This window comes from Rhopilema esculentum, chromosome 8, assembly GCF_057945365.1.
Source record: "Rhopilema esculentum isolate cy_ngs chromosome 8, ASM5794536v1, whole genome shotgun sequence".
NCBI lineage: Eukaryota > Metazoa > Cnidaria > Scyphozoa > Rhizostomeae > Rhizostomatidae > Rhopilema > Rhopilema esculentum.
In genome coordinates this window covers 3,014,161-3,028,169 of record NC_142822.1, presented here as the reverse complement: position 1 = coordinate 3,028,169, position 14,009 = coordinate 3,014,161, and the positions used below count along the sequence as shown (strand labels likewise).

The 14,009-nt window shown below is 37.4% G+C and overlaps 1 protein-coding gene across 1 annotated transcript; it reads left to right on the top strand.

The window, feature by feature from the left end:
- Window positions 1–6,796: 6,796 nt before the first annotated feature.
- LOC148959794 (ELAV-like protein 1) lies at window positions 6,797–10,497 on the top strand. The gene has a single exon (XM_089109632.1). The coding sequence runs from the start codon at window positions 6,971–6,973 to the stop codon at window positions 8,015–8,017; it is 1,047 nt and encodes a 348-aa protein (XP_088965758.1). The 5' UTR covers window positions 6,797–6,970; the 3' UTR covers window positions 8,018–10,497.
- Window positions 10,498–14,009: the final 3,512 nt, after the last annotated feature.

The following is a 14,009-nucleotide window of genomic DNA, read 5'->3' as shown; positions in this document are numbered from 1 at the left end:
GCACCATAGGAACAACATCGCTATTAAGGTCATTCTTTACTATCTTAAATGCCGTGAGCTATTTGTTTTCATATTCATGACTTTTCAATCTCCACCGAATTTGATAAATGAGAAAATGAAAGCAACATGATTATAATGGCCCGTTTGTCCTTCTTAAATTCTAAGTTCAACTTGACTTGTCTCGTAAAGTGCAGGCCATTTGAAGCTGCGTTGAAATATTTCCTTTTAGGTCATAAAATCCTTCACAGTTAGAAGAAATGTCATGAATCGTATTCATAAGGAATTTTAAGCCATGAAACAAAGCATTGGCAATGAATTCACACCAACTCATCTGAATTTGACCCTGGTGCTTAACTTGAATTTGTGCCTTTGTCATGTTGCCAATCGATGAATAGAGAAATTTATTAACCATTCATAATAAAGGGGATTTTTTGTCTAGCATGCACTAGAAGTTCTAGTTTTCTCACTGCCCCGACTTGTCCAGTCTGCAGCAGTGGAGCGTTTCGATCATAAATCTAAACATGAATATAATCTTTGAAAAGGCCGATCAGAATTTGGTTAGGCCTAAAACGCGGACATCGCGCATATATAAGAAGTCCGCGCGTCTGCTTTTTATTAGCTTATAACAATCTTCTAAAACGCGGTCATAAATTTCGCAGACCTACAAAAAAGATATGGCAAGCCATTTTTTCATTCCACGACGCCGTTCAGTTTGTTCATTGACCTATAACCGAAGTTTATCATACAATGAAACAGGATATATTATAGGCTTTAAATGAATTCAAAATTTTTACTAAAAGTAAATTCTCCTTCTACAACAAACATACGTTCTTCTTTATTGGCTAGTTTTTACCTAGTGGTGAAACCCCCTTACGGTAGTCATCCCCAAAGTTTCTCTTTTACGCTCAAAATACAATTTCTGTGGTTGCTGGGGCCCTGAGGGACTTTTCAAGCAAAATTTCTGCCAAGCGTAACAAGAAAGACAGTTATGGCAATTCACAATAAAAACTACTGCTCCTAGTGGTTAGCAGGGTCAGTTTATTTATGGTAAACAAATTCGAGAGCTGCCGAGTGCCCTTTCGGGACCCTTAGCGGCTTGAGTGCCCTCGACTTGTAAACTGGAGGTTTTGAAGTCATCTCTGGAAAAATGACACTTTATCCAATAGAGTAATTCTGACCGTCTTATTGTAGCTTTTTTCAAGTCTCACATCATGAATAATTCATTTTTAGTTTTTTTTGTTACGTTTCCCAGCGAAGGGTGTGACATCGCTCTGAAAGAGCAAGATAAGTGGCTCTAAACGCTCGCTAACTCATCCGGAGGGTTGTCCACCGCGGGGATAGGTAACAACGAAAACACAATTGACTTGTTCAAGGTGTGAGATTTGTACATCTCTTGTTCTATGGGAATTGTCTATACATAAATTACATGCATTCGTCGATAATAGTCAGGCTGTTTATGTCACGGTTTTGATGGTTTGTGAAAACTCACATGGACTCTACCCTCTTGGTCTGTTGAAGCAGTGCTTCATTGGAGGTGATCCATCGCCTGCCTTGAGGCAATAGGCTCGAGACAGGGGATTACGAAAATTAATAGCCAGATATATCCAACAAGCAGCGGACCACAAACGCATGGCAACGTCTCTTCTAAATCCCCATCCAATACCCCCGAGGGCATTTGTCCGTCTTTCGCTAAGTGATGTTATCACTTTAGTCAAGTACTGTATTTTGACGATGTCCCTAAGCAAAGGTTGTGTACCAAACTACGCGCTTTTATGTTGATAGGAAAACTTGTTTCGAACTGTGAATTCGTGAGTCATTTTCTCTTGGAAAAGTTTCGTTTCTTCCGGGAAGCCAAGGCTGTTCACCTGATAATTCTGGTTTAAAATTTGCCTAATTAAGGAACCCTCTTGAAAGGAACCCTTAAGGAAATCTAAACAATATCCCCCCCCCCCTTAGCTGATATATGATGGTAGTTTGAAAGATTTTCTGGTCTTTTCCAGAAAGGAGGGTCTCTGCCCCAAGTCACACTCCTTTTTCTTTTTGGAGCCACAACTTTAGTGAGAAATTCAAGAAAATTGATATGTTTCGTTACAGGGTTTGATATCTTTTCCAATCCTATTAAAGTAAGGTACTTGCACTTTGCCCACCCAATGATTTTTTTGGTGTCTAAGGCTCATTAGTTTACACCATAGTAGTTTAAAAACAATTTTAGTTACCATTGTGTTGGTATTTTCAAAATTTTGTTGAGGGGGAGGTGGGCTAAATCTGCTTGAAGCCCAGAGCTGGATGACTTGGTTCGGTTTTAGATACGTTTTTGGATCTTAGAGACTGGTATTATCCTATTTTCATGGTGTAAAGCGCAGGTGCTTTTAGGGGAGTGTCGTGTGACTAGATGATTTAAGAAGAAATACGGTAAAGATGAATGCAGTTTCGTGCGTTCAGCATTGATTGATAATAAACATGATGGATATGGAAAAAAGTGATTGGTAATGATGTGATCCCCCCCCCCCCGCCCCCTTTTCAATCGTTGAAAATGTTTGTTTGAAAGGATCATTATGATAGAATCGGTCCTAATTCTAACACTGATTACATTTAAACAGCAGTCAATTCGTATCTGAAGTTGATCCCAATTTAGGTCACCAGCACCGCCCCCTACCTCCAACAAGCAATATTTCTTAGTTGTTGGGTAATTGTGTCAACATTTGTTACAGAAATCTGTACGTCAAGGTTAGGACGTCCCATGTACGTCATTGTTTCGGGGTCGCAAACGTTTTTGCTTTATAATAATTGTTACGAGGTCGTATATTCACGAGTGAACCTATCTATAGACTGTGGTTATCTATAGACGTTTCAAATTTTTTTTCACTTTGAGGAATAAATATGTTTTTTTATTGTCAAAAATAATTTCAGACGACATATCACCATTAGCTTTCAAATTAATGTACACCAAATGACAAAGTGAATGAAACTTCAAGACTTTTTGTTAACCGTTCATTTACTACTGGGCAACGTTGTTGCCAGTCAACTTGGTTGGATCACTCTTATTGTTCCAATTAGATCTTTTTTCTTCTTTTTTGAACTGATCACAATTGCACTGCTATGCTAAAGAGTGCATTGGTTACCAGACGCACAACAATTATGGATTTTAATAATCTTTTTAGAGCTATCCCATTCTTTGCTTATCATCTGTGTTTTTTCCTGCCCCACAAATGTACATTACAAAGGGATATTATTACTGTCGCATCTATTTTAGATACATTTTCAATACCCCTTTTGCCGAAGTCTAAGTCTTGGGTTATAGGTTTTGTCATTGTATTGCAGAAAAAGTTTGCTTAAAGGATCTAGCCTGTGCAGGGGTCTGGGACACAGGCTAAAAGGATCTTTCAAGGGCAATTTATTCGTTAGGTATCTTTAAATAACATTAAGTGTAAAACTTTTTGAGTAAAATTTCAAATGTGCTAAGGGAACTGAGGATGGGTTCTCGGTTTCTCTCTGAAGTGGGGGCACGAAATGTCACGCGGTTACTATGTAGATCACGCTGATGAAATATATGGATGCTTTAAACGAAAGTTAACAGGAGTAAAATTTTTTCCTTGATTAACTGAATCGGATTGAGAATTGCAGACTGTGCTATTTTTTTCTTTAAGGGTGTCATTGTTGGGATTATTTTTGAGACAATATTGGTATTGCTCTTTGACTTAATAAATTTTAGAGATTGTTTTTGTATAATGCATATGTTTTATATCTTATATACATAGAGTAGGAGCCTCCAGCGAAAAGTGTTATCTATTACAGTGGGTCCTCTACATACCGGACACCGTTCAGATCAGTGTCGTTATCCATTGTAAAAGAGGTTCCTTTAATGGCAAAATTGGACAAAATTATATATCCGTTGTTGAGCAGTGTCCGATGTATAGAGGTGTCCGTAGATGGTGCTTCCTCTTCATTATCAATGTACAGCATTTCAAGGGCTGCGCGAGCTTGGAGCTCCCTTAAAAATGTTCAATTATTAGCAAAATATTTTACTGACATGTGCAGGCTCGTGGCCCCTCTGTACTCTTCCTCTCGAGACAAAAACCGCCAAATATTTCCCAATTTGGTTTTTTAATCGAGAATGTGTTTGGGTTTGCTGTTAGATGTTACCGACAAGACTTTGCTTTGGGGGAATGAGGGGAGGTTGCAGATATGGTTATTTTTGTTATAGTTATGTTTGTGCATTTTGGAAACTTTAATTGTTTCTGAATAGCTTTATCCAAGACTACAGATGTAAACATTAGGACGAGCAATGCAACGACTAGCAATAAATGTTATCACGAAAATCATGGAAGTCGATCCCTTTACAGCTAATTCCTCTGTTGATGCCTAGCATGCAACCTTATGTTGTCTCGCGATCTGTATGATCTTCGACTCATCCTACAAAACAAAGAAAATCGCACAAAGTTAATAATTAATGTTTCATTTAATAACAATATGATCCTACAGACCATAGCTTAAAAATGCCTCAATGCCTCTAAACGCGAAATTAGTGAAATAGGTTTGCATTATCCTCGAAGTTTAAGCTTCTATGGGTGCATTAAGATTATAATTAGTGTTAAAGAAGGGCAAGGCTGTTTCGACAGTGTTTCTGCCTTTATTGCTAATGCATCGAAATATATTAAGTTTTTCTCTTAATTCTCTGAAAAATATGCACAAAATTTTTAAGCTCCTTGACAAGAGCCATTAATGCATGCATTTTAGAAGCATCAGAACTTGCACACTGAATAACATGCGTGGAGAAGTTTATTTATCGTTACTTAAAAAGAAAGTTTTCTCTGAATTAACGCAAACTAGAGGATGTTTGATAAGGTAACCAATCGTGTACTAAAAAATGACGCCAAAAAACTATTAAGTTTTTTTAGAAACAATTTGTTTCTAAAATGTTTAGTTAGAACAGCATTAAAGACACCCGAGCCTCAAATAATCCAAAAGATAACAAAGTCAAGCCTCGATTCAACAAAAATTATTTTTCGTCCACCTGCAGCTTATATGACCCCCCTATCTATCAATTTCATAAGAAAGCAATATTTCCCTGGGACAGGGACGCCGGAGGAGGGGGGCTTGGGGCTATACTCCCACTTTTCGCTGATGTTTGGTTTTAAAGTTGAGATATCAATGATAATGGAGGCAAACCACCATAAAATTTCACCAATTTATGTAGAGCCTTCCCACTCCAGTATTCCAAAAAAATTTTCGGCGTCCCTGTCCCAGGGAAAAATTGTCCCCAGTGGGGGCTAACGGTCCTGAGTGGGAGGGCTGTAGACCTCCCCCTCATTAGCGACACCTGTGTTACGACCAAAAATGTTCTCATTAGGTCTTCAAAATAAATTGAAATAATCCTAAAAATTTGCTTTGTTGGCCATCCAAGGAAGTTTTGTGAGGACGCCCTCAAAGCAAGCTTAGGCCTTTTTAAAGTACACGTCCATGTCAAACGGTGTTCGCAGCATTTCATTTTCGCCCAAGATATAACCAACCAGTTTTGTCAAGAAGCAAAGTATTGCTGAATTTCAAGTGTTTTTTGCATTTTAGTTTTTTGTATATTTTGTTGCCTAAATTATATTTTATCTTTTTAATGTTATCATAAGGCGTAATTTTTTATGCATTTTCACGAGTATATAAAAAAATCCTGAAAATATCTCCGGGCAAGATATTCGAATCGCCAGGGATGCTGAAATCCGCATTGTTTTGTCGGTTTAGAAATCTCATTTTATTCCATCAAAAAATTCTTTATATCCTTCTAATTCAAGGAAACTAATCATTGTCCTCCAAAGAAAATTTGTCGCGTCGAGATTAATGATCTCCTTTTCCAATGTTTTGATCCTCTACATGCTTGGTCATTATCTCTGTTTGATCTGTATTCAACCTGTATGAAATATTTTTTTCAAGTATGGTGACAGATTTCGATTTTTTTCCGCAAAATAATAACCTGTATTTTTTCACAGGAACTTTGTTATATTTTGAGGTGAAAATAGAGGCCTTTCCAATCTTAATCTTTAGCGAAAGAATAGAAAAGAGTAATTTTTGGTACAATGACTTGCTATATTTTATCATTTTACCAGTAAACGTGCACAACTGGGGCACAGAAACTTTTTCAAATGGAGCGATCCTCTTCAAACAAATGTGCTGCATTTTGAAAACACTCCCAAATCAACTGGGAATTCAAACGCTGATGTTAAGAAGAAAGACAAAAAACTTTCTTACAATTGCAATGAATGGGGAAAACTGCGGAGTTTTTATACATTACGTTTGTAAGCTTGGAAAACTTTTCGATCGACTTCGCCTGTATATCATGAAATTTTAATGTCAGGATCTCCGCAATTTCTCTTCTCGTGGAATTTGGAATCATCGATAATATAAATGGTGAAGTAGGATGGGCGTCACAGGTGCTGTTTCTGGCTGATCTTGTGGCCTATGTTTTCATATGATGTAAATTTTTAATGACCAATCATGCAGAACGTTTGAATTCCTTAGATAATGGAAAAAACGCACAAGAGCATTGTTATCTTACAACAGAATTCCCACGTCCTTTGTTTTAGCACCCTTGCTATGCAGATGGACTGAAAACTTTCCGAGAGAACAATGGAGCTCTAGAGCCTCATCGAAACAATTGTTTACAGCCATTAAAGGAAATATGCGTCAGGTTGTCACTAGCTACATAATACTGACCAATCAGGTCGTGAATCACAACGGCGATCACCCAATCACAATGGAAATGCAAAGTGGTTTCTTCCTATTGGGCACGTGCTTCAGGAAAGCTGGCTTACTCATAATAAAAAATTTCAACATACGCAAAGTGAGGCCAGTTCATTTCGAAAGGTTTGTGTTGGGGAATTTTATTTACACAAGCGTCATTCTGTTTGAACACTTTTTAAGTTTGTCTTGTTATTGTTTAGTTTAGCAATTCACTTACAGTCAACTCTCCAAATTTGCTGAAATGGAGACGAAACATATGAACGGACACGCTGAGGGTATGCGGAACAATCAGGACGATTTGAAGAACGAAGTCTCGAAAACAAATCTGATTGTCAACTACCTGCCACAAGAGATGACCGAGGAGGAGTTGCGTACCTTATTCTCATCAATAGGCCCACTTGAAAGCTGTAAGCTAATAAAACATAAAACCACGCGCGTTAGTCTTGGATATGCCTTTGTTAACTACGTTAATTCTTGTGATGCGAAGAGGGCCATCGACTCTCTCGGTGGCATGAAGCTTACGTCCAAGACGATAAAAGTCAGTTATGCACGGCCCAGCTCGAACGAAATAAAAAATGCTAACCTTTACATTAGTGGGCTATCACTTAATTGCAGCAAAGACAACTTAGCAAGGCTTTTTGGTAGATTTGGTGATATAATTACATGCAAAGTTCTCGAAGATGAATCCGGAGTTAGTAAGGGCGTCGGTTTTGTTCGATTCGACAAACGAAGGCAGGCGGAGGCAGCTATTGATGCCTTGAACAACAAAATTCCTGAGCTACCGGGAGCAGTGAAACCACTGACGGTGAAATTTGCCAATCCACCAAGCCAGAAATTATCTGTAGATATGCTTACAAGTGCTGCCCAGGCCAAAGGACTGGCCGGTGTCTCACCTGCAGCCCTCAGAAGCCAAGGCCTATATTCGCCTATGACAGCTGCTTTCAACTCGGGCCTGAATAACTACGCTGGCAATGCGTTTGGAATGAATTTGCCTGCTAGTTTAACTCCAGCAAATGCAGTATCGCCATGGTGTATATTTGTTTATAATTTGCCAGCAAATTCCACCGAACTGACATTGTTTCAGTTATTCAGCAAATTTGGTGCGATTGATAGCGTGAAAGTTATTACAGACGAGGAGAAGAAATGTAAAGGCTTTGGGTTCGTCAATATGGTGACTTACGAAGACGCATGCTATGGAATTCTGCGGCTAAATGGCTATTGTCTGGAGAGAGGGAAACCCTTACAAGTATCGTTTAAGAAACCCAAGAATTCACCCGCACATTCCTGAACAGGTTTCATAACTCATTTCATCCTTGGTTTAAGTGTTTTTTGGTATTTAAAATCCCAGACACAAACATTAGAATTTTGCTTTCATTTTTTCGTGCAATAGTTTTCGCTCTAAAGCGTCTGGAGTACGAATAGAAAAGACTGCTGTCTGCAATGCCAATCGAGATTTATTTAGGTTTTTATTAAGTTTAATTTGCACGCGATTGCTTCTTTGTTCACCGTGTCCCATCGATGAGGTTATCTTGACCTCATTCAGTCATCTCACTGTCACATGATGCCATTTTTCTTCGCACAAATTTTGCGTTTACGTCATCTTCCCAGTTATTTACATATGCCATTTGTGGGTACGGATTAATGCATTTAGAGTTGTTTGTTGGACGTAATTTATTATAGTTTATTCGCATTGTTTTGAATATTATTATGTTTATTCATTATTCCATTTATTCGTTATGTATATCGTTTAATAAGTACTCGCAGCTTGTTATTATGATTTCTGTCATTCCATTGCACGACTCTTTTTATTCAACTTAAACCACAGACACCCTTTGTTTTTATTCTACATAGAGATAACTATTTAAACACAATTAACTGTTATCATTCAATAGTATAAATGAATTCTGAACTTCAATTAAAAGTAGCCCTTCGCAACACATCAGTTGTCGTCAAAATGTATTTTCCCACAGCAACTAATTAACTGACTTCGATAAATATTAACAAATTTTAAAGCACTTTTTAGCATTTTATTTTTAAAACATTGGTGCATTATATCTAAGTCTGTCTTGAGATTAAAGAGAATAGCGTTTTAAAAATTTGCATGTACCAAGTAATTTTATGTACTATGTTTTTATTCTTATGGCCACGTGTAAGAGGTTTGACAAAACTTTGATGTGTTGTGAGAGCTATCTTGGTGTTCAACACTATAATTGCTAAATGGACAATGAATTATAATTGAATTTTTGCCGTTGATCGTTGATCCCAGTTATTGTATAGGGCCACCTGTTATTTTTAGATTTTTGGTTTTCATCTTTCATGTTATGATGCATTTATTTGTCAAATTGTTTAAGCAATCAGTTGGGTATCATATAAGGATCCTATTGGTAGGGGTGCTAGTTATGTAGTCTTCCTAGTTTAGCTTCAGCTATTTTAAATCGTAAAGTGTTGCTTATAACTATAGTGGTGCTAGTGAAGATGTATTTCTACGATTTGGAGACAGTTTAGAGAGTCCTTTGCGCGTTAAGGCAGGTGGATTCAGGATGCTTGACGTTCGGTTATTTTACGTGACCATTCCAGATGCCATGCATACAATATCGCAATTTCTTTCCCCTAATGATCCTTCTTTGGATGCCTTTACATATGAGTCATTCATTATGCATGGACACGCCCTCGTATGCTCAGCATTTCTCCAGATATTTGTATTGCTTATAGAAGAACTTAATATCATTCTGGTCAGTTTGTTATCTATGCATATCTCTGGGTATGTAAGAGCCTAACATCAAGGTCTCGAGAATAATGACATGAAGAAAACCTATGTAGGAAAGGTATTTGCTTCACATCCTGAAACCACGTGTCCTTAGCTGTATTCCATCTATAACTGTAGACGAAGCTGTGCGTGTTGTTGCAGGTGAAACCCTAAAAGAACGGCCTTTTAGGACTCGCCCGAAACACCTGCCCCACCCCCAAGGCCTTATTGATGCAATGTTATCAGTTTATTAAGAACTTTACCTCGTTATATATACGTCATTATTGACACGGTTCGAAATATATGTTTACGTTATTCTTATTATTCACGCCTTTATGAATCAACAAGGCTGTCAGGAACGCTAAACTTTATGATTCTTGGTTTTGCCTTTAAAAAAGTTTACAAGGACTGAAAATGTTTGCGGTGATTACAGCGTTTCCGTGAAGGTTTTTTCGCGAACTCGATCCATTCAATTGTGGTCTTTAGTCACATTTTGTACCCCGTCATCCTAAAAAATTCTTTTCCGGCGTTTATTATTCTAGACGTGAGCATGGAGTTTCAAATACATAACGTTACTGAGCCTTTCTATTGTCTCACCGTTTTTAATACGCAGGCTATTCGCAGTCATTGTTATGCACCGTGAAAAAGGTCAAACCAAAGGTTTTGTTCAATGGAAACCGGGACAAGTGTTTCAGTTGTAATTTTGACCCTGGATGTTTCAAAAAAGACCCATAATTTTTCATTTCCTGTCCGTGTAATCATCAACTGGCACTTACTGAGGAGATTCGAAGCTAAACGTTGATATTTTATATAGACTTATGCCATTGTTGATTCATTTATACGTCGAATATTAAATAATTCTGTGGCCAGAATTGGGCAAGTTGATATTTATACGAGAAATTGTGTCATACTAGAACAGTTTATATATTAAGGAGACCAGGAGTCACAAAGAAATGATACAGAGCTATATTAAAGTATTTAAAGAAGTTAATGTATTTGAAATGGCTTGAAATGCATCGAAATATGTGACTTTCTTTGTCTCTTATTCCTCTTTGCCACTGTTCCCTTTGATGTGGAGAACAAATAAGGCAATGTAAAACCGTTCTAACCGCCGCCCATCACCATTGCCTCTGCCCCCATTTTTTGATTTACAGTAATCATCATGATCTTCATCCTCGTGATCATTTTCCTTCCTCCCTCATTGAAATCATTGATAATCACCACTGCCAAAGCCAACCTCGTCACTAATCACAGTGATCATTGTCAATAGTTACCATATAATCAAAAATTATCATAACATTCGTTTGGATTGTCTTATTGCAAGTTGTTGTTTTTTGTTTTAGTGTAACCGTTATGAGCTATCAATCACTGTTTTTGAGACATGATTAATTGTTTGTGATTTGTGGCTTGAGAAGCGTTGTATGACAGTCTGGCAACCATTTCACTTGGTGTTTACCATTGGCGCACGTGTCATGGTACCTGGGAGAAAAATTATTAATATGCAGAAATTGTCCAACGAGAAAACCCTTCGACAGCAGCATCCATAATTAACAATTGACTTCGCTTGTCCCTTCACTACAAGCCACACTTCCTGCAGCCTTTGGTACTGAACTCATACCTGAAGGTAAAAAGTCTACTTTCAAGCTAGGGGTCTGGAACTCAGGCTAAACTGCCTGTTACTGTCGCATAATATTTAGGCCCAGCTATGTAAAATTATAACAATGGCTCGCTTACAGTCTCATTTCACTTACGGTCACAACTTTTCAAACAATATTTGTGACTGTAAGTAGATTCTATGGAATGAGCAATGTCGTAATAAAATTGTGAATAAATGTAACTCCTAAAGCATAATAATCTAAGCTCCAATTATATTTCCTTTGTCCCTGCATTAATATTATTAATGCAGGGACAAAGGAAGAACTATAACTTTTATTTATCATGGTCAGTGGTATCTTGGTGCCCGAGCCTGTGAACGGAATCGAGTCGAATAGTAGAGTCGAATAATGAAAGGCCGTTAGATAAGGGGAACTTTCCTCCCCTCACCACCAACGGCCCTCCACTGTGCGACTCCATTCTCTGAGACTCTGCTACCCAGGGTAAGTTAACAGTCATATAAAAGTTCTGACAATTGACAAGGGCAATTTACAGAATGGACAATTTACAGAAAGGGCAGTTGTGCAAGAATCCGTTTCAACTGAAAGGGCATTCCTGAAAAGGCTTACACAAACTTTGGGAGCACTGTAGCCTTTGTGAAATTTTTTAGATGAGATTTGGTTACCTTCTGTGGACATGAAATCTTAATTTTGATTTCAAACCATCTGCGCTATCTTCTAGGGTTTACTAATCTGGAAATTTGGGCTTTGTCTCCAAAATGTTAATAAAACAGAAAGGAGCAGGTAGTTACTTCTCTTCATAAGCTCAGAAAAACAGAATGTGCTACTTCGATAATTTTGGGTCTTTTGAATCACCATAATTTTTTAATATAATTTAACTCAAATTGACGAGAGGAAAACACACTATTTAGTCGTTTTGAAGTCCTGTATTTGTGTATTCAAGGTTGGGATGGTTTTAATATCGAAATGAGTTTTATTGTTTTTTTGTAAAGAAAGTAAGGTGTTTTCTCTTTCGATTATGTAAGTATTTTTTCATTGTCAAATAGACTTGTCATCACGACCGTTTTCATTTTCTAGTGCAATATTCGGCATGGCGTTATTTCCTTGCCAAATGCTTCAACCGTCATTAAATTTTGTCATTTTTAAGTACTTCAGCCTTCACTGTGACATTTTGCCGATGGTTTAAGGCTCTATACAACATCTGATTCTGAAGAAGCAAAGCGGCAGTAAATTGGCGCTAACAGGTTTACATTTTCTTCCTATTTTCTGTCATATGGCTCATTTTACAACAAGATTTTAATTACTTTGATAATTTTCAATTTACTGCTTCTTTTCTCCTTCAAAATCAAATCCCCTCGTTTAAAAAGATTACATTTCTTGATATCAATGACCTACTTTAAGTTTTGTTTTTCCCTAAGACGCGTCTGCCTCCTAAGCTGGAAGTGTGTTTTCAAAATTCTCTCTAAAAGCTTTCTATCAATCCAGAGCCGTTTACATGTGCCTGAATTGTATATTGAAGTCTTCATTTCTTTTGCTGCCATTTTAGCGATTGAATTTCTACAGCAATAGAATCAACTGATTTCAAAACATGATGATCAACATAATTCTAAAGTTTTCTTGAATTCTCGAAAACCTGTTTGTCTTCAAAGGCCGCCGCCCCAGTATTCGCTAAAATGCCCAACTAAAGTAATGAACAATGGGAGTTTGTAATATTTAAAACCAGACTCTTTTGTTTAACCTAATACTGTTTCAAACGCAACAAAATAGCTCCCGTGAAGTTTTTGAAAGAATGCTCAGTGAGCTGTTGAATGCCATTCAGTGAGGTCTTTATTAGCTTGAGGCCCCGGGGCAAAGATGCCATTGTGGAATCGTAGCTTATCGAAGAGGAGATAAATGATAATGCTGCAGTTTAGTTTCAGAGGCTCTAGGTCTAGGTCATCATTTTTTTAATCACCAATCACAAACCATTGATCATCAATCATCAAAGCCTTTGCTTTTTTCAAGATTCAGAAAGTTTTCAAGTCATTTTATCAACAAAGAAAATGTATAGAGATGGTAATCCTGTCTTAATATATTTATTTAACTTTTAAGCGCCTAGTTTCATTTTAGCTCTCATCCAAAAGACCTCCTCCTGTGACTGCTTTTAGAGCATTTTTTATTACTAGTGGTTTTCATAGGCAGCAGAGATGGGACTGGGAGGGGCTGTTATATCATGTTATATTCAGGTGTGAAAAATCTCGCATTTACGACCCCATTCGGGCTGTTATATCTCAATGAAGCAATAATATTCTGGCACAGTCCATATCATGCCCCCCCCCTAAACGTTTGACATCCCCTAAGCCCATACTTGTTTTCATTGTTTAGTTTCTTTCATCGTCCAGTTTTCATCTGCTGTAAGGAGAATACGAAAAAGAGAAGCTATGCAAGAAATATCTCACATGTTCAGATAGTTGACCTTCGTATCACTGTAAAATCTTCGAGGTTTGATCGCACAAAAGCAATTCTTTGCCACGAGTGTCAAGATTTTCCTAACAAAAAATGCTTTTGAAGACTTGATGATGGTATAGTCACACCAAATGTTACTTTGAAAACTGTGACAGTAAGCGGAATGTGACTGTAAGCGGGGCTAAATTGAACAGTTTTGCGTATTTCTGTTAAAATTCCATTTGACAGTAAACAGTAGTGTGACATTAAGAGAAGCCTGTCGCTCTTCAAAGTATAAAACGTCCGAAAAATGATCAAAAATTGTATGCTAGAAAATGTATCAGAAACCTGAGCATAGGATAATAATATTTCCTAGTATGAAATTTTCTATCAATGTTCTGGCGTGTTTTGAAAATGTTACTCTTTTAAGCAATTTTCAAACTAAACTACAAATTTACCTTTCAAGACTTGCTCTACCCAAAAGGCCCTTATTTCTG

Excerpts from the sequence above, each read along its gene's own strand:
- LOC148959794 (XM_089109632.1), top strand. The coding sequence starts at position 6,971 with ATGGAGACGAAACATATGAACGGACACGCTGAGGGTATGCGGAACAAT.